The sequence below is a fragment of the Ctenopharyngodon idella genome, chromosome 22, assembly GCF_019924925.1.
Source record: "Ctenopharyngodon idella isolate HZGC_01 chromosome 22, HZGC01, whole genome shotgun sequence".
Classification (NCBI taxonomy): domain Eukaryota; kingdom Metazoa; phylum Chordata; class Actinopteri; order Cypriniformes; family Xenocyprididae; genus Ctenopharyngodon; species Ctenopharyngodon idella.
This window is the reverse complement of record NC_067241.1, coordinates 12,194,210-12,215,351: the sequence shown is the minus strand read 5'-3', so window position 1 is coordinate 12,215,351 and position 21,142 is coordinate 12,194,210. Positions and strand designations below refer to the sequence as shown.

Genomic DNA, 21,142 nt, shown 5'->3' with positions numbered 1-21,142 from the left:
AGGTTTAACCTGAAGTGTTGAAGATTTCGCCTTTCAGTTGAATGTTTGAGCAAGCGTTAGGCTAGGCTAGGTTGAGATGGTCTATAGGAGATAGCTCACACTTGCATTAACAGTAGTTTCACCATATTAAAATGTAATTAAACCTCTTAATCTGCCACATCCAGTCATAACAGTGTAAAAGACCTTCGTACATACAAATGATGAAATGTTTTCCATTTGGATTTCATAATATCATATATGACAGAAATTTGACCTCTTGCCACATCAAAATAATTCCATTGGTGTTTTTTTTTTTTTTTTTTTTCTCTATTCGTAGGTGGGGCTGTTGATACCACTCACATGTCTGTAATTGAAAGACCTTGCCCCACCCTCGCCATTCCATGAACTTATTTAAGACATGTCAACCTTTTTGTCTTCTCTAATAATCTTATTACATCTTTCTATGCTAACACACCTGATGGAAAAAATCAGTCAGAATATGTGTCATCACTCCTGTGTGTTTGAGTTTGCCCATACTTGATCTGATTTCTTGTAGATTATTCTTCTAAATATTCTTCTCTAAGTGGCGTGAGCTCAAAACATCACTCAGGGTTTATTTTTTCTTTATATACACTACCGTTCAAAAGTTCGGTCGGTTAGACTTTTTAATTATTATTATTATTATTTTTTTATTTTTTAGAAATTTCTTATTCTCACCAAGGCTGCATTTATTTGATTAAAATACAGTAAAACAGTAATATTGTGAAATATTATTACAATTTAAAATATAATTTTAAAATGTAATTTATTCCTCTGTTGGCAAAGCTGAATTATTAGCCTCATTATTTCAGTCTTCAGTGTCACCTTCAGAAATCATTCTAATATGCTGATTTGCTGCTCAAGAAACATTTCTTATTATTATCAATGTTGAAAACAGTTGTGCTGCTTAATATTTTTGTGGAAACGGTGATCATTTTTTTCAGGATTCTATGATTTAAACTGAAAGTTCAAAAGAACAGCATTTTTATTTGTAATAGAAGTCTTTTGTAATAATGTAAACGTCTTTACGGTTTTAATCAATTTAATTCGTCCTTGCTAAATAAAAGTATTAATTTCTAAAATCTTAAGGTCTTTGCACACGGAGTCCAAAATTTTCACACGTTAAAAAATAAATACAGCCTCACATTGTGTCAATCACGTTTACACACTGCCTCCGAAACTTTCATCCGTCATAAAAACATTCAGATCGGGTTCAATTTTCTGCGTTTTTTTGCATTCATAGCAAGCATTTTGAGAGGTGTTTTGTCAATTCAGAGCCACTGTACAAGCGAACGCCAAAATTCAGAATGGCGTCTGACAAGTTGATCCACTTCGTCTCGCAGCACAAAGCACTGTATGACAAACAAAGTGCGGAATGCATATATATTGGTGGTCTTCTTTTTAATATGTGGCTCCAATATCGCTAGCAAAGCATCAAAACTGACATCCTGAAATAAACTTTGAATCGCTTGGGATAATCCCGCAGCAGGAGGTGGAACTCTCCTTCCTCTCTACGCAATCTCAGGATTGGATGGCCCCAATATTTCTTCTTTCTTTTTCTCTTTTTAAGAAGAGAGAGGACAACAAAATCATCCTCACTGCTTGAAGACAATTTTGAATTGTTTTGCAAATTTTTTCACAGCGGATTAATACGCATCGGACTCAGTGTGCAAGGTTTCATTGCGTGACAAATTTTTAGGATGACGAATACTAAAAAACGCATAAGAATATTTCGGACTCAGTGTGCAAAGAACTTTACTGACCTCAAACTTTTGAATGGTAGTTTATCTGAACATAAATCTTGAAACCAGTTTGAAGATAACTTGGCATAAACCAATGTCTTCCTTTCCATGAAAAATTGAAGCTTAGCCAGGTGTGTTTGCGCTACACCATATCTCATTTCCCAAACCTACTCACAGCCAGGCTGACTATTTTTGTAGATATGTCTGGTTTATGCCAAGTTACCCTTAAACTGACCGGATAATCCACCCGACAAGATCCTGTTTACTTCTACGTGAGCAAACAGTTGAAATCTCGAGATTACAACATTTGTAATGACTTCTAGTACTCTATAATGTATCTAAATTAAGTCTGATTAAGTCTATGATGTGTTCTGCCACAGCTTCTGGAATATGTCGGGAAAGGGAAGAGCATCATGGACGTGGGTCTGGCCCAGGCCCGGCAGCCCCTCACAACACGAAGTCACTACTTTGAAGTGGAGATTGTGGATTCTGGAGAGAAGTGCTACATCGCACTGGGCCTGGCAAGAAGAGTAAGTCAATTTAAAAGTTACTTGTGATTAAAAGTGTACGCTAATTCCATTAATGTAGGGAATTGCATGCACACATGCACAACACTTCCCATCCTTTGTTATATTCTCATAAATACTCAGTATTACTTGTCACATTTCATTGTGCATTGCAAATTCCATTAAGTTGTTTGTTTGTTTTTGTGTTTTTGGTATTTTTGGCAATGGTATAGTCTTGATCAAATTCCCAGTTGTTTTGGCCTGAACAAGAAGGGATGTGTACAGTAAGCTCTGGATATACACCAAGATTGCAAATGCGGCTCCACAACACTGTGATCTCATAACAGTTACAATTTGACATTATAACATGCCCTGAGGCGAAGTATGCAAATAGAACAGCGGTTTGAGAGAATCACCTTACTGTCAAGCTCAAATGAATAGCTCATTCATCTGTCATCATTTACTCATCCTCTAGTTTTTCCCATATGACTTTGTTTCTTCTGTCATATGAGGGGCTTTCGCAACGGAGTAAAATTTTCATAGTTCCTATAACTATAGTACCTGCTTTTTGGTGTGTTAGCACTGCTGGAACTAGGAACGATTTTAGTTATAGGAACGCCTTTTAGGGAGGCTAAATTAGCTCCTACTTAACTCCCAGCACGATAGGAACTACCAGTGATGTGAGTGTACATTGATTGGCCGAACACATGCCATACCAAACACCAGCACTCTGCATTTTAAAAAAGCTGTGTAAATGCAGTTTACTACGAACACGTTGTGTTCTTTTCTCAGCCTCGATGATATGTAGCACTGCAAGTTGTCATAGGAGATTTCATCTCTTAGCCCTCCTTTTTGCTCTTTTAATCGCATAACTTATACAACTACATTCCATCTCCGTTATCACGAAACCCACGGCACACAGCTCTTATCACGGCATCCTCCATCCTCCAGTTGTTACCGATGTTGAATGCCGCGCTTAAATGACGTCACTGTCGGCTGGCTTACGTCACTTAAGAATTCCTACTGGCGGTCCGAATGCCACCAGGAAAATGTCCCTAGGGGAAAATTTGGTTCTCGGGAGACCTCTCTGTTGGCTGTGTTCATATAACTACCCTGTGCGAAAGCCCCTATGGTGACCAGTGGCTGTCAAGCTCCAAAAATGCATCATAAAAGTAGTCCAGATGGCTCTTTGTTAAGCCTTACAAAGCCACTTTATGAACAAGACACCAGAATTCTAAATTTACTAGTCATTATCAGAAGTCATTATTTACTAAAAATCCTCCCCTCTGGCATAGCTCTCAAATCTCAGAATATGTCATTGGACTACCTTTTAGGGTGTTTTTATGGTGCTTTTTGTCATTTTTGGAACTTGGTCACATTCACTTTTGTTGAATGAAAAAGAGCAGCATGAACTTTGTGCAAAAGTTCTCCTTTTGTGTTCCATTAAGGAAAGAAATTCATACAGTATTATTTTAGTGTTATTTATATACTGTTATAGTTTTATTATTAGTTTGAATTGGCTTTTATTTTTATATTTTTAGTTTTTAATTTTAGTAGAATTTTGTTTGCTTTTGTAATTTTTATTAGTTTTTTTATATCATTTTTTAGGTTTAAATTATTTTTATTTCAGTTTTAGTTTTTATTTCCAGTCAGTTTAAGTTTTTCATCTAATATATATATTTTAATTCAGCTTTATTTCAATAACCAGAAATGTTTTAATAGTTAAAAACCCTTGTTCATGAGGGTGAGTAAGTGATGGCAAGGTGTAGTCATCATGCAGGGTTTGGGACAGGAACGTGACCACTGTGTTCTCTCTTCCTGACGTTCTGTACGAGGCCATGAGTAATTAGTCTCAGGTTGGGAACAGAAGACAGTAAACAAATCTGTCGTGTCGAGTTGTGCAAGGCCATTGGTTGCTCAGAGAAACGGAGAAAAATTTGTTTTGTTTTTTTCTACTTTTGACTTTTTCTGAAACTTTGCATCTGTTTTTCATTACATATCAAATATCAGGTAAAGCATAGCTGCCTAATTACTGTTTACTCTCATTGGACGTGTACCCTGTTCCCTGCATCCTGTGTCTGGAGAGACGTTTATACACAATGTGGTTGTTAATTGTCAGAACATCAAGTGCGCGTGTCACCTCTGCCGTTTGAGGAACAACCAAGAAATGGCAATCATTCTTAGTAATGACTGGATCTCTGCTGCGGTGGGAACATCAGATGGGCCGAATTATGAGCTAGTCTGCTCTCTGATAGTCCCAGTCTCGGTCTGAGTATGATGGCGGATGTGGAGAGGAAGAGCCAAGCTCTTATCTGCAATCAGTGAACCCTCACCCCCTGTGAACGGGGACTGGAGCTGGCCGTACGAGCTCGTGCGCATGCATCCGGAATATACACTGGGTTGCTAGGATGCAAGACAAAGATTTTCTAGGTTCTAACAAGGGGCGGAGGTGTGTACCGGAGCCTCAGCGGCCACGTCTGCGTGAATGGGTCCGACCCTTATCACCCCCTGACCTTCCCTTCTCGCACCAACCCTTTCCTCTGCTCTCATCCGGCTCCGTGGGCTTCGGTTTCAGCTAGCTCTCTAGCACTTCCCATGGAGCGATCGAGGGAGTGTGTGTTCCTGACCCTGGTGTCCTCATTTATTTTGGAAACATTCACAAGTGGAGATCAGCTCTTGAAGTGTTCAGCAAGAAACACAATAGTCTGTCACCAGTCCATCTGACCTATTCAAGTGCTCCATTTTACTGTATGTTTGGGTGTTTCTTCAACTTCAAAGCACTTAAATACATTATTAAAGGTAGGGTAGGCAATTTTTTAAAAAACACTTTGTTATTCTGGTTGAAGCTCTCTTCACATCCTGATAGCAATCAATAATAGAAGTGGTCTAAATATAAAAAAATGTGTATATATATTGTCTGTGGAAGTCTCAGGACCAAAAAAATTTTGTCCAGTTCATTTGGAATTATTCAGCTTTTAAGAACAAGCAAAAGATATGCCGGTTTCTCCCGTAGTGGGCGGAACTAATGTGTAAACGGCAATCTCATTGGCTGGCGCTCATCTATTACCGTCCCGGTTTTGATTTCAGCAAATCAGTTCGAACGAACGCTGATAACGTGATTAATATTAATGAACCCAGCAGCTCATCAATCCACAGTGCGTTGTATGTTGTTGTTAGTAGTATTATTATCTTTTAATAATAATTACTATTATCTATTACTATTATCTAGAAGACATTTCTCATGTATTGTATGTATATGGGTCAATGACCTGATGGGACATTTTTTTTGTCCAAAGGCCTTAATAATAATAAAAAACAAAGATATGACATCCAAAGTATGTAAGGTAGTACAACTAGATCACTTTTATTAAGTCCAAAAGGTTTTAATTATATTTTCTTACATATAAAGGTATTTTAAATATTTTGAAGTGTCAGAAGAACATTCGGTTTCACCATCCAAAGGCCAATATAGCCATTTCATTTGTGATTAAAATATCTTAATGTATTTTATGTATGTATTTTATTCTGGAATGATTTTATAACATCATATATCAACATAGTGCAAAATGGTATTAAAATAATGTGTAGAAGTTGTTGCTTTGTTATGAGAAAGAATGTCCAGAAAAATGAATTTCATTGATGCCATTCGGAGTAACTTTGGATATCAAAAGTAATTTTGGATAAAGTCATGCGGTCAATATCATGTGACAGGATCAGTCAGACACCTGCAAAGCACCACATGGTTGTGAAGCAAAGTTACTCTCTTTTAACTATTTGAAAAATTCATGTTTTCACTTGCCCATACGCATGTCCCGAAACATCAAGTCATTCGGTATAACCGCTATAAAACATGGAAAATGTTGTAATATTTTAAAAACTTGTACTAAATATAAAATATAGCTAGCTATATATCAGCCTGTTAGCATTGTTTGAAAATATCGTCATTTGGTATAACCAAAAGTGTCATTCGGTAAAACCGAAATTTTGGTTAAACCGAATGACTTTTTTGTGACAAATTTTGTCCATCTTGTAAAAAATGACAAAAGCAGTGTTAATTGATTATAAAAACAACACAATCTCATTGTTAACACTTAATAAAACTTCAAAATTAATTATATCTCCATTATGTTTTTTATACTTTTAAAAACCTTATTCGTCAATGACCCATGTACACTGTTAGAGGTCAAATTAAAAGTGTTTTAAGAGTTCATTTTCTAAAAGTGCTCATAGTTCATTGTTTCGTGATGACAGGAGCTTGCACAAATGCCATTCCAAGCACCCGTATTGTGGTGGTTGGGGGCAGGTACCCTCTTGGCCTAATCTCCGCTCTGTATGTCATGTGCAGATGTGCATCTGCCTCCACCGGCAGCCTCTCTGCTACTTGTTGTCTTTGCCACAGTGTGGAAATGCAGGCAGCTCGAGTATCGCACATAAAAGCCCCGGGTGGATCTGATAGGGCTCTGCCACGGACACATATGCTACTGTTTGTGTTTCTTGGAAGCTCGATGCTTCTCTCTAATGGATTTTGCAGTCTCCTCAGGGGGCCAGAACGCTATATGCATGAACAGCTCCTCTTCTCAAACAGGAGTATGTGGTATATAATTTCATTTGACAGATTAAAAAAACTGTTATGTGGGTCGCTGTGGCGAGCAGAGTGATTGATGGCTTGTGTGCTTTGCGTGGCATGCTGAAGTGTCTGTTTGCTTGTGTGTTTATACATGGCACATGATATAGAGCACAGATGTAATCGTACGAATACATGGAATGCGCTATCATTTTTCACCTTGTCAGGGCGCAGATGTAAACTCATTCGAAATTAAGTAATGTTTGCAAACAGTGTACTTTCTCATGTGTTGTTCCAGAGAGCGCCACTCCATTGTCTCTACATGTTTCGAGCTGTTTGTCAGATTCGCCTAAGGTATCATCATCATCCCCGCGCACTCTGTTGCACAACTTCATTGCGCTGGAGCCGATATAGCGCTTCACAAACACTAGCAGGGTGGAAAGTGTACCAAGGGATGTTAGTGTCATCTTACTTTCTTAGAACGGGATATTGTGGCTCGCGCTTAAATCATCTGTCCGTTTTAGGTCCGAGCTTATATCGTGAATAAATCAGTTTTAAGTCCCCGGTCTATGTTTCCTCCTCTTCCTTATTAGATAAACAGATTAAAAGATCTCGACTTGAACCATAACACAACCCTCTATCAGCCTTAACCAAAACAGATCCCCATGTAATCCCCTAGACCAGATTACAGAAATGCCAGCACATGAAGACAGTAAAGACATTTATAATGTTATAAAATATTTCAAATAAATGGTGTTCTTTTGAATGTTCTAATGCTGAAAAAAAAAAAAAAAAAAAAAAAAAAAAATCGATCATGCTCCCACAAAAATATTAAGCAGCCCAACTGTTTTCCAGATTGATAATGAGGAATGTTTTTTGGGGACTAAATCATAAATAAATGCAGCAAATCAAAAACAAAAAAAATCTGACTTTTGAATGTGCATATGGGTTTTTTGATTTAATTTAACAACAATTAATTATCTATTTTTATATAATATTACATAATATTTTATTGTACATAATATTTACTCAAAATTCAGTTAAGAAGTGATAAATGTTTTGACTTTATAACACTTTATAAGGTTCAATTCATTAACATTACTTAATGCATTAGGAATGAACTAGCATTTTTAACCTTTTATATAAATTAATTTCAGTGTATTATGATTAAACATGAATTAAAATTAGCATAGGTTTACTAATTCTGCATGAAATGGAAGTTTATTTTCTTCCCTATTGTGAGGTATATCCGAGTGAAACAGCTTCTTGAACAAGAAAAAAATGTAGGGCAGGGCTTGATTTTTGTCCATGGGGAACTGGGAATTGATGGTTGGATGGTTGTGATTTACCATCTCATGTGAGTGACAGGTTGTCATGCCCTCGCACCAGTAAACAGTTATTTTGATTAAAGAGGGCACATGATTTAAAAAAAAAAATGAATGTACACAGATAAATCATTTATAATAAATACTGCAATATTACATTAAAAAATAGTCAATTTTAATTTCATGGTGACTAACAATTTGAATCTTTTGAAGATTATAAGGTGTATTATGAATGTATGATATTAAGGGATATTATGAATTGTTGCTACAATTTTTGATGTAAATAGACTTATATTATAGACTAATAGTCTCTTCAAATGACAGAGAAATACAAAAATATCTTTCCATGATAATTCCTTCTCAGATCTTATCAAAATATTGGCTGCTCCTCGTGTTTTTGCTGGCATGGTGTATCTGTATATAAAAAAAAAACATAACCTTTGCTGTTATGTGACAGCAACTCGTAAACCTAAAACAATGAGCTGTGATGCTGTAATTGTTTTCTGGCTATAGGACTCAATCCTCTCTCCACCACATTAATATGAAAGTGTTGAGTGAGATTGTTGAAAGTGAAAGCTTCGCAAGTTCGTGTTTACAGTAAATCCATCATTGGTATCTATAAAACCAGACTGTTGTCTAATTATTAGAATGTGTGTCTTATTCTTCCTCTCTTTTGTCAGGATTACCCAAAGAACAGGCATCCGGGCTGGAGTCGAGGTTCTGTTGCATATCACGCAGGTGAGTTGTTAAGTTCAGTCTTGTCGTTACAGCGGTCAGTATGTTCACATGCAGTTATTTTCGAGCTACATTAATTTTTTTGCATGGTCAATCTAGTCTTCATCTGTCTAAATATACATAACACAATGCGTAATCAAATAGTTTGAAGGATTGAATTCACATAGCGCGTCACTACTTTCGTCACATACACACTATTTGTGTGTTCAAGACCTCCTTGAAATTTCGTATTTATGACTTAGGAAGTCGTAATGACGATACCGGATGCGTTCAAGTCACTTGGTTGGAGAAAGATGGCGATGTACCTTTTCTACAAAAAATTCAGCAATATTTTTAACTCTACTTCTAGAAATGATGAATAAAGAATGCGTACAAGCAGTGGTTTTTCTTTTTTTCATGTTTTTATTCAATTTAAGAGGGTAAATTTAATCATTACATATTCTGTCATAATTGTACAGTACTATCGCATTTTTACATGCAACTTAGCTAGCTTTATTGAGTTCCTTAATTCTAACAAATTTACAGATGCTGCATCTATTGGGGAAGATGGGGAAATGGCAGTTTCTTTCAGTTTTTTTCCCCTGCGTTTGGCCTAAAACACTGTTCATAGTCATCCAGGTTGAAATGTTGACTACAAACACAGGTTTTTCAGATTTTCCATATCAATGTTCTCGCCATATTTACGATTCTTTGCAGCTTTTTGCCACTGCCTATAAGGTTCTGGATCCTTCACTGGCTAAACGTTTACTCTTTGAATTCTTGCACCCGTGAACAATACGGGTTGACATTATGACAAAGTTTGCTATGAAGTATTTCCTACTAAAGCAAGGCGGTATTTGACTCTGGTAAGCGTTTTCATAGCAGACTGGTGGGTGTTGAAGTTTTCCTACCTGTTTGGCAAAAGGGAAGACAGCAGCCTTTTAGCCTGTTTTCTCTTGTCAGATAGCACCGATTTTTAATTTTTTTTTTTTTTTTTTTTTTTTTTTGTTCGTTCAACTTGTAAATACAATCTATCTGTCATGACTTGAACGCATCATAAGCCCAGGCCAATTGTAGCCCGATGTATAGGACATAGCCCAACATGTGTACATGCTGGATGAAGCCAGGCTACAATCACATTCTGTAGGTCTGTTAGTCTGACATCGCAAGAATTGCACTGCCATGATTTCATTCAGACTAAGGACATATAAAAAAAGATGTACATCCGGTTTAGTCCGAAATCTGAAATTAAACTTTACGTAATGTACAAGTACTCACTCTTTTCCCACATAAAGTTCTTTTTATACACATGAGTCCACACATCCAGATCCTGTTTACATAAAGTTTGTTTTGTTTTCTCCGTTTTGTCATCTCTGGTTGTATTCCTATCACAGGTCATGCATGGATTACCCAGAATTCCTGCAGGTGGTGACTTTTTTTAAGCTTTATTATTTGGCTCTTCTCTTTTCAAGCCTACACATCTATGGGCACCATCTCTACAGTGTGTGGAGGTCCTGGATGATGATAAGAGGATTGTAGAGATGAGATCAGTGTGTTGATTAGAAGCAAATCCTCTTGAAAATGGCAGAAGGATAAATAGCCCTATCTCACTCCACAGGTCCCATCTTTCAAAGCAGCTCAAAGGAAGTTGATATCGGATAAGATTGCTGCTCAATGTAAAGATGGCAATCTTTATACTCAACCCCTTCATGCCTTCATGCCACTTCACATAACAGATTAGTCACTGAGTATCATCCTGAGTGAAACTGTGCTTCTTTGGTAACTCAGAGCCTATTGTTTAAGGGTGAGGGATTTTGCATGTAAGCCAGATAAACAGTGACGGTTCTGATTTTTTGATATATATGGATGTTGAGTAATGTGGCAACGTTACTACCTTTAGTGGGTTATTTGGGTTCTAGCTTTAACGATAGAGATGCTATAAAAATGCACTCATTAATCTTATTTGATAGACTGGACATTGATAGATCTGTTTTCCATGATACTTCAGATGCATTTTCCGTCCAACTCTACTACACTACTATCAGACCAGTGCAATTCGCTGTACAATTCTTATGACTTTAAAGGATTAGTTCACTTTCAAATGAAAATTATCCCAAGCTTTACTCACCCCCTAGGTGTATATGACTTTCTTCTTTCTGATGAACATAATCAGAGAAATATTAATAGATATCCTGACGCATCCAAGCTTTATAATTGCAGTGAACAGGGTCCATCCACATCCATCCATTATTAACGTGTACTCTTCATGGCTCCCAGGGGGTTAATAAAGGCCTTCTGACCGCCTTTCCTATTCACCTTAAGGAAAAAATGTAACTGACGCGATGTCAGTTTACACTTTCTTCATAAGTTGAATACGGAAGGCGGTCTGGCGGAAGCTAGATATTTTACTTCATAACTTGTTAAATACAGATTTTTTTTTAAATTTTTTTACACAAACGCATCACTTCACTTCAGAAGGCCTTTATTAACCCCCCAGAGCCGTGTGGAGTACGTTTATGATGGATGGATGGATGTGGATGGAGATACTTTCTTCAGCTCATACTCGTGAAGCCTGTTCACTGCCATTATAAAGCTCGGATGCGTCAGGATATTTATTAATATTTCTTCGATTCTGTTCATCAGAAAGAAGAAAGTCATATAAGGATGGCTTGAGGGCGAGTAAAGCTTGGGCTAATTTTCATTTGAAAGTGAACTAATCCTTTAAGTACTTCACGACTCAAAGTGAACATAAATTTTACATCAACATACCGCTTAATATACTTAGTGAAGTTTTTATATGTAGTAATTATATTGTATATTATTTGCGGCCATCAGGAAGCCGCTATCAATATCAGTAAATATAATATTTAGCAAATCTCAAAGTAAATATCTGGTTTCATAGTACTCAGTCATTTGCTACTTGAATCTAAAACATTTAAATAAACATGAAATATTACATTTAAATTAGCACAGAATCAACTTTGCGCTGCTGCCTGCAATCGCGTCAAGGATCAGCCAAATTTCCACGTGCATCTTGAGAAGCAGATGTTTAGAGAAGTGCTGCGGCAAGTTTTTTGTGCCATTTAGTGGTTCAGAGGAGAATAAAATCAAATGCGTCTTTTACCCTGGTACGCCTTTAGCCCCGTTGTACCCTCAATATAAAAAGCACATATGCATACATTTATAAGTGTGTGATTTTTTTTTTTTTTTTTTTTTTTTTTTTTTTGACAAATTTGTATTGAATTTTAAAAAATTATTAATTTATTATGAATTTATATACCTTAAAATATAAATATTTATATGTTTGTTATAGATAGATAGATAAATAAATAAATATAAAATAATATAAATATAAAATAAATAAATAAATATAAAATAACTATATATATATATATATATTATACACTTACTGTCAAACCAAAAATTATTCAGATATTTTTGATATATTTTTATTAGTGTGTGCAGGACACTAAAGTAAACTGTGACATATTATACCCAAAAATTCTTCATACAGTGGACTACCAGTAAAACTGATAAAAATTTGGAACCAAAAATTATTCAGACACTTTGACCTGACCATGTTTTGCTTAAGTGTTATCTGACATAATTAAGATTAATTTTTTCTGACAGTTTAACTCTTTGCCATTTTTTTTAAAATATAGTGAATAAACTGTATTAATGAATGAAATGTTCAAGGTGTCTGAATAAATTTAGGTTTGACTGTGTGTGTGTGTGTATATATATATATATATATATAATATAAATTTTTTATTTTTTTAAGCAGTATTTAGTATCCTCTATTTATTTATTGACCATAACATGACAGTAATTATTGTATCGATCCAAATTTTCATATCGGTGCCTCCCTAGAAGTGATGGAAGTTTGTTTATTTGCTAGTGAATTCACCCAGGCCTTGTGTTCTTCTCGACTGTGAAGAATTCAGCCATATCATCACTCGCATCAGGGTGATGTAGTTTGTCAAGCTCTCTTGTCAGCTTTTGCGGAGCTGCATTTATGGGGCATATCTTTTCTGCGCCTCATTGCGGCACCCGCTGATGGAGGTCTGGTATTGCCACAGAAGCGGGTCAGATTAGGGGGGCATGACTCATTGTCCTGCCCTGATCTATAAGAGGCCCACATCTATGAATCATAATCCTGTTAGTCATCACGTAGAGACACGTTACGGCCATGATATGTCGCTCTGAGGGTCAGTGTCCTCACTGCGCATCATAGCCAAGGACAGAGGGGCTATTTGTATCTCATTTTGATGGAGAAATGAAGTCGGAAGTCGTGCGATATGTTTTTTTTTTTTTGTTTTTTTTTCCAGAGTTTGAAACACCGATTGTATGCCGTATATAATCCCCGTTCTGGTTTTAATTCATCTGCTGACCATGCCAAGTGGGTCAAAATAGTTGGCAGAGTCGCTTTACGCAAATCACTATTTTCAGGTTTGTTCAGTTCACGTTTGGTAATGCAATAGGGGTACGTGACCCTTCCCTGTTTAGGCTACTTTAAAACGTTGATGACATGAACAAGCAAATAGTTTTTCCTTTCTTAGCTCCCAGGCTCATAAAGCGGCCTTCTTGTTTGCGGAAGCAAGTCTACGTTCCCAGTCTTTTCCAGAGAACAGCTCTGACATTCGAGGAAAGCCCTCTCAGCGCTCCGGTGTAGCGTTTCCTGCCAGCTCGGGTGCCAGAGGGCCTGAAAGCTCTCTAGCAGGCTTGGTGAAAGCGCGTGCCCAAGCCCCCATTTATTTTTAGTCGCCTTCCTCTCCCACAGTGGTCGTGGTGTTTGCAAAGTGTGGTGTTGGGACGGAGGCCCACATGGGAATCATAATGATACAGTGTCTTCATCTCCCTCCGCGTGTTCAGATAGGGATTGTTTAAACAGTATCCTGAGCTGGGAACGGGTCCCATGACAACTCGACAAATATTTACCAGCCACACACTGCAATAAGGTTTTTTGTCTGCAGGCTACCTTTCCGTGTTTTTCTTTCACTTGCTCTTGATTGTTGTTGTCTTTGTTTTGTTATCTTCTTATATAAGGAGAACTTCGACTTAGGAGAAAGAAATGTACAGAGGCATGAAAGCACATCTCCTTTCATCCTGTCAGTTTCTGGATGAAGAGTATAAGACTTCTCTGGATCATTAAGAGCAAATGTGTGAGGAATGCAGCGTTAGTGCTTGCTTATTCAGGTTCACGTCAGGTCTTGACAGTGCTCTGATGCGAAGCACTAACTGTAGCATTGCTTCTTTATGTCCTAAAATTAATTCAGATCATGAGTTTTTACCTCCATCATTGACTATAAATGGGTCACTCAAAAAGGAGGCTTTAAAAAGATAATCAGATGAGATAGAGAAACAAATATTATGAAATATGAGCTCAAGCACAGTGTAAAGCACTCATTTTACCTACAGTGATACTGTCCAACAGCGACACCAGCAGATGATATTTCAGGTGGAGTTGGCACTCAAATTAACAGGGCACTAACAGGGATTTGTTGATTTAATGGTCCGAAAAGATATATATATTTATATGTATATAAAAATGCATACTACCTTTCAAAAGTTTGAGGTTGGTAAGATTTAGTCTCTTATACTTACAATTTCAAATAAATGCTTTGTATTAAAAGATATTTTAAAACGTAATTTATTCCTGTGATGCAAAGCTGAATTTTCAGCATCATTACTCCTGTCTTCAGTGTCACATGATCCTTCAGAAATCATTGTAATATGATGATTTGGTGCTCAAGAAACATTTCTTATTATTAGTGTTGAAAACAGTTGTGCTGTGTAGTATTTTTGAGGAAACAGTGATGCATTTTTTTTTTAGGATTCTTTGAATAAAAAGTTCAAAAGAGCAGCATTTATTTGAGTAATAGAAATCTTGTGTAACATTATAAATGTCTTTACTGTCACTTTCGATCAATTTAATACATCTTTGCTGAATACAAGTATTACTTTCTTTCAAAAAAACAGAATCTTACTGAACCCAGACTGTTGAATGGTAGTGTAAATATGCACAATATAATATAAATATATATTCAAGTTTCTTTACTTTACTTTAGAGTTTTTCTTCAAATATCCATAGTATTAATGCCCAGGATATTTAGAGTTGATTTGCATATCAGATTTGATGGTTAATGAGAGGAGCCGCATTTGAACTGTCCATTTTATCTGCTCCATAGATGATGGGAAGATCTTCCATGGAAGTGGAGTAGGTGACCAGTTTGGCCCTCGCTGTTTCGAAGGAGACATCATGGGATGCGGAATTATGTTTCCTCGCGACTACGTGCTGGACTATGAAGGTGAGAACACGTATGTGGTGCTCATTAAAGGAGATGAGAAAAAATTTCCCATTTTGCTGCCAATACATACTTCGATCCATTTAGCATGCTTGTCATGCTTTTTTCAAGTTTTTAGTCAGTCCAGCTCAACGGGTTTTTCTATTAGATGAAATTGACGACTGGGATGCTGCTGATGTACGACAGAAGCAGGGACGTGTCGAAAACTTACTGTATTTGAATGATGAAGATGAGGAAGAGGGAGATGACCCAGAGCAAGAACACGAGGGCCGGAAGGTTATGGTAAATAGTTTTATTTTATATATATTTTTAGTTTTATTTTTTTTTTTATATATATATATATATATATATATTACATTTTAATGTCATTTATTCCTGTGATGGCAAAGTTGAATTTTCAGCAGTGTCACATGATCCTTCAGAAATCATTCTTATATTCTGATTTGGTGCTCAGTTATTATCAGTTATTACAGAGCTAAGAGATGGTTACAACTACACAGCCCAGCCTAAGATAGGTTTGATATTAGAAGATATTGTATGTAGCCTAATTTGCGCGCATCAGGGAGACGCTCTCAAAATGTGGGTATTGAAATCGCTTTTGAATGAGCGCACATTTTACTTTCACTTTCGAATTTGCGATCGCACGTACTGTGTGTATAGGGAGCGGCGGTGCTGAGCGCATACAAAATAAGACATTTGTCAGACGCTTAGGCTCTGTTGAGCAATGAATCATCCGCCATGGTCTTGTCAGTCATCTTGCCTTACTCTCGTCACGTGATCAGTGAACTCTGGGTGTGTCTCAATCAGCCCCCTTGTTCCCGAGCTCGTGAATCAGTATATCGTAGGACAGTAAAGGACGCTGGTTCACTACACATTGGGACAATTATGACTCTATTTCCGTCGATGTGACAACGTCCTCATTGTACAACATCACTACTGGTATTATGAACAAATATCTTTCTGACATTACTTGTTATTTAAAGTACATTATGATAAATTCTGTGCTTGTTACATATACGTGCAACATTTCAGCCGTAAATAAATTATAAATGTTAGCTAGATTGTTCATTACCTGTCTAGCGATGTATGTTTATGCTGAAATATAATAAAATAATGGTTTGTATTTTTAAAAACATCTATCGCGCGTCGTTATGTGTAGTGAGTTGGCTCACGTGATTTAAGTTTCGTGTTTCAGATCTTCCGTTAAGGGAGCATAGTGAGCATAGATGCTCCCTGGTTTTCACGGTGCATTGTGGGACTTTTTAGGGAGCGAACGTTTCAGTGCCCTGGAAGGATTCTGCGATTGAAACAGCCCTTAAAATAGCTGACTCCCTGATCAGTGCCCTGGCTACTGAACTAGGGAGCTGATTGAGATGCATCCTCTGATTCCTGCTGCACTGTGTGCGACTCTGCAGCTCGTGCTAGATGAACAGAGCAGACGTTTTCGGTTTAGAATTGAAGCAACCATTATCAAACTGAATTAAATGGTTTTTATTCCCATAAAAAAGCAAAACGACAGTGGAGGCGGTGCCGCGCTTGGCATCGCAATGTAATGTAAAGGTAGTGGTGGCATCATCTATGCTAATTTCACACTCGCACTCCGTCAAGGTGAAATCGCGAGACAGCTTTTCACCTCAACGTGAAATTTCGTCATATTTTAAAATCTTGAGATCTCGTGGCACTCGATCCACTCCTATAAAGGGCTGTCATTTTCTACACCATGGTTATCGTGGCCAAAAGAATTCACGGTGGAGATATATCAATCAAATTCTTCTTTACTTTGTTTATTTTGTGTTTTGCTTTCTTTTTTTAGCCAATGAAACACACTATTGCATACAACAATTATAACAATTGAGACTCTGGCTTTCTCTGGCTTAAATTAAAGAATTTAAGAATTAAATTAATGATAAAAATCAGAGATTTATGGAACATTTTTTAGACCATGTTATGTGATTTCATTTAGCGGAGACTAAACTGCTAACCGTTTTTAGCTTATCACAGCGTCAAAATACAGTTTATGAAAATAACAGCATATTTTACTCAAATCGCCTTATAGCGTCAGTCGAGTGATTTAAAAATAACTTCCTTCTGTGAACTGATTGGATATTCTATACAGTGATAAAGGCTATGTTAGCATTGCATTATACATGTACATTATCCGTACGAAAATAACCAAGATGGCTTGAAGAACACAGATAAACCATATACTGTAACAATTTTGTTAGTTCTCCTTATGTTTAATCAGTCAAAACATCTACATCTGCATTTTATTCAGCTGCAGCAATAGCTGGATGACTTTGTCCATATTAGGGATGTCCTGGAACGTCAAAATTGTATGGGTCTCACTTATGGGCTTTTTGCACAAGAGCACCCTCCGGTGTCGAGTATGAATGAAACAAATTACATGTGAGAGTTTTGTGCTCCATAATGCTCACATCTCCCAATTTTGGGTAAAAATACAACAAAAATATTCCTCTCTAAAGATATTTGAAGTAAACATATGATAATTTATAAGTTTTTATCAGAACGAGCACACTTTTAAACTAAAAGCCTCAAGGGATGTAAATATAACAAAACACAGAAAGGCGTCAGCAGTTAACAGGTTAATGTAACATTTCCTGTTTCAGCACTAGCAAAATAATTGCAACTTATTATCTGTATAGTGGTGAAATGCCACTTTGCATTTCTTGTCTCCTAATTGAATGACTTAAGCCACAAACCCAAATTGTTATTTATTACCGAAGAGCTCAAAGCCTGTTTGGACTGCTAAACAAATAAATAGCCTTTTTTTTTTTTTTTTAAAGCCGATTGGAGTTAATTTAACATTCATCAAGTGAAATGTTTTAACTTCACAGAAGATTAATGCATTAAGGTCTCCCAGTGGGATGTTATGCTATCAAGATTGCTCTGTGCTAAAAATTTTATCTCTGTTTTTGACTCTGTAATCACCCAGTTTCTGATTTTTGCCCACTGGGTGAGAGTTAAGGTGCTTGCTTCCACACTTACACAAGAATATGGATGAGCTCGCTGTCAAACTCTCTCATAAGAGCTGTCTTTTGAGGGTACAGGATATCCCAGATGTGGTTAAGATGAATTTGCTTACAGATATTTCATTCACTTGCCTGGAAGGACTTAATGGAACACAGAATACCCTCGGTGCTCAAAAAACAGATGTTTGCAAAGTGTTTTCTTGTGCTGATTACTTGTCCTGAAGTAGCCAGAGTTTTGGCATTAGTGTGTACCAGGACTGTCGGATACCTTGTTCCTGTGGAAATGCTGACTCACTCTCTTCCCTCTCCAGCTGTGGAAATGCTGACTCACTGTCGCCCCTCTGTGCTCATCTAGGTGTTCTTCACTCGGAACGGCAAGATTATCGGGAGGAGGGAGGTGGTGGTCCCGGCCGGAGGGTTCTACCCCACTATCGGGATGCTCAGCAGCGGGGAAAAGGTGAAGGTGGACCTCCATCCACTCAGCGGATAATAAACGAGGAACTTCGCACTGCTGTCAGCCAGACTCACCCACAAAAGGATGGAAAAGAGCTAAAAACTTATGCTGTTATTTCTTTTTTATGTCAGAAAGCACTTCAAAAAAAGTTTAACACATTCACTCCAGTGCATGTCTCACGGTAGAACATATCCACAGCTTTCACCTCAGCTTAAAACGGTTTACTGTGAATCCACATAAGAGGGGTTTATGGCATGGAAATGTTTAATATCGGGCCTCAAAAGAACTGTTTAAGTGGTCACCGAAATAATATTGTACGAAGATGCATTTAGTTTATTAAAAATTCATAGAAAATTTTGAATTATATATTTTTAATGTACATGTATATATGTAAATTTATGTATTGGCTGCTATACAAACATTTATTTAGCTAAATCAATCATGAATATTACTAAACACCCTAGAGAAAGTTAAAGATACGGTATGAGGGTGTTGATAATTATTAATAACAATATTAATATTATATTATTGTTAAAATTAACTTCAGGTTTCCTCAAGCACTCCCTCTCACACATGACTTGTGAAGGTGATGAAAGCATATTATGGTCGTTTTTCTTATTGTGATTCATTCTGAATGTCATATTTAATCAAGTGCCATTTTTCGCTATTATTTCTGTCTGAAAATGAGCGGTTGAGGGGAACGTGCTTGCCAGTAAATAGCATGAAGTAATTGCTAATTGCGATGTCAGTGAAGGCGAGTTGTATTGTCTCTCGTTGTATATCCTACACTGTCATCAGGAAACGCCATTCAGCAGCTCCAGACCAGAGAGACCGGAAAACAACACGCTGAATCGGCTACTTCATGTTTATGTACGTCTATGAATGCATCATTACAAACCAATTTAAGTTAATTTAGCCGTCATTCTGTAAATGTAGAATTTTACTTCAGTTCGTGGACGTTTTATCAAATATTTCAGGGCAGACGGCACTTTGGAGTCAAGTCTAAAAACATGAAGCTGTTTATTCAGGCATTGTCCACTGTAATGTGAACTCGTCCGGTTCACAAATGCCACAAGCACTTTAGAGATGCCTCAACTTAAGCTGATAGTCCAATGGGAGAGCGGCCATGATGCTGCCCTCCAGACTTCTGAACTGATGCCATTTTGCACACCTTGCTGTTGCAATAATGCGCTTCCTCTTCTGTTCTGTTACATATCACTTATGGAACAAAATGCTTTCATATTACATACTTTGCCAAATTTAATATCTAATTTTGTCCCTTTTCAGTATGGTTTTTCCTTCATGTTTTATATAAATGGAATCTTTCAGTGATATTAAACTTTTCTTTAAATTGCCCTAATTTAGGTGCTTTGGTTTCTTAAGTTGCAGTATACTAGCTGAATGTCGGGACATTGTTTGGTTATGTTTGCTTATTGCTCTGTCTATAAATAAGTGATTTGGTGTTCATCGGCTGCTGGAAATGGAAGGTTAAGTTGAGTGCATTGCATTGTGGGACACAGTACCCAGTTTAGGAGTATTCTATGCATAAATGTTAATGCTATGCACAGTATACAATATACTGCAGAAATGGAAAGAGTAGTATGCTATTCTGAATATAGCCATAGTCATATTTGACACATGGATTTTCAAAGGACATTCATTATTGAAAAAAGGAGCTTTGATTTATTGAATTGAAAGTTTATCCATGGTTTATAACACCCTGCATGTTTATCAAAGATTCTGCTACTTTTTTTTTTTTTTTTTTTTTTATATATATATATATATATATATATAATTCATCACAAGGTTAATTAGAAAAATTGTCACTCTAAAGAGAGGAATGGAAATCAATCAACTAAAGCTCTTCCATTTGGTGGTGAAATGAATATTCCAGATCATATCATTTAACATAAAGAATTGCTTGTGTTCCAGACATAAATTGACAGCACAGGGAAGCCAAAACCAAATACCTCTATCGGTTAAGCTTATTCAAAAAGCCAAGCACTTATCCTCTCCAAGATCATCTGAATTCCTTGACTGGAATGTGGTCGCTTGGCGCATAAATGGGTGATAATCGTTCTGGGTTCACAGTCTTACTAAATGGAGACTTGCGTTGAAGATGTTGATATGTTGCTCTAGTTGTAGCATGCACTCTTTTGCTAATGTGTATATAATAAAGAAATAGTTATTTCCACACAAACTGTACTTGGGTTGCAGTCAAATTCATTTTCATGCAAGTACAATATTTTAAATAAACATGAAGCCATTTGACCTCACAAGATACATTTTATGTATTTTACACAGAAATGTCAACTCTCTCTATATATATATCTATATCTTTATCTATCTATATATATATAGATATATATATAGATATAGATAGATAGATAGATAGATAAAGATATATATACACACACACACCGATCAGGCATAACATTATGACCACTGACAGGTGAAAAAGCTTTAGCTCAGATTGCTCAAGAAGTTAATGCTGGTTCTGATAGAAAGGTGTCAGAATACACAG

The 21,142-nt window shown here is 36.7% G+C and overlaps 1 protein-coding gene across 4 annotated transcripts in view; it reads left to right on the top strand.

The window, feature by feature from the left end:
• spryd3 (SPRY domain containing 3) overlaps positions 1-20,823 on the top strand; it is a 47,946-nt gene extending 27,123 nt beyond the window's left edge. For all 4 annotated transcript variants that reach the window (XM_051881001.1, XM_051880998.1, XM_051881002.1 and 1 more), the window contains 5 exons: positions 2,141-2,290; positions 8,836-8,893; positions 15,058-15,177; positions 15,323-15,456; positions 18,520-20,823. In XM_051881001.1, the coding sequence (XP_051736961.1) occupies positions 2,141-2,290; positions 8,836-8,893; positions 15,058-15,177; positions 15,323-15,456; positions 18,520-18,654 (597 nt within the window). In that variant the 3' untranslated portion in view covers positions 18,655-20,823. The remainder of the gene's footprint in view (positions 1-2,140; positions 2,291-8,835; positions 8,894-15,057; positions 15,178-15,322; positions 15,457-18,519) is intronic.
• Positions 20,824-21,142: the final 319 nt, after the last annotated feature.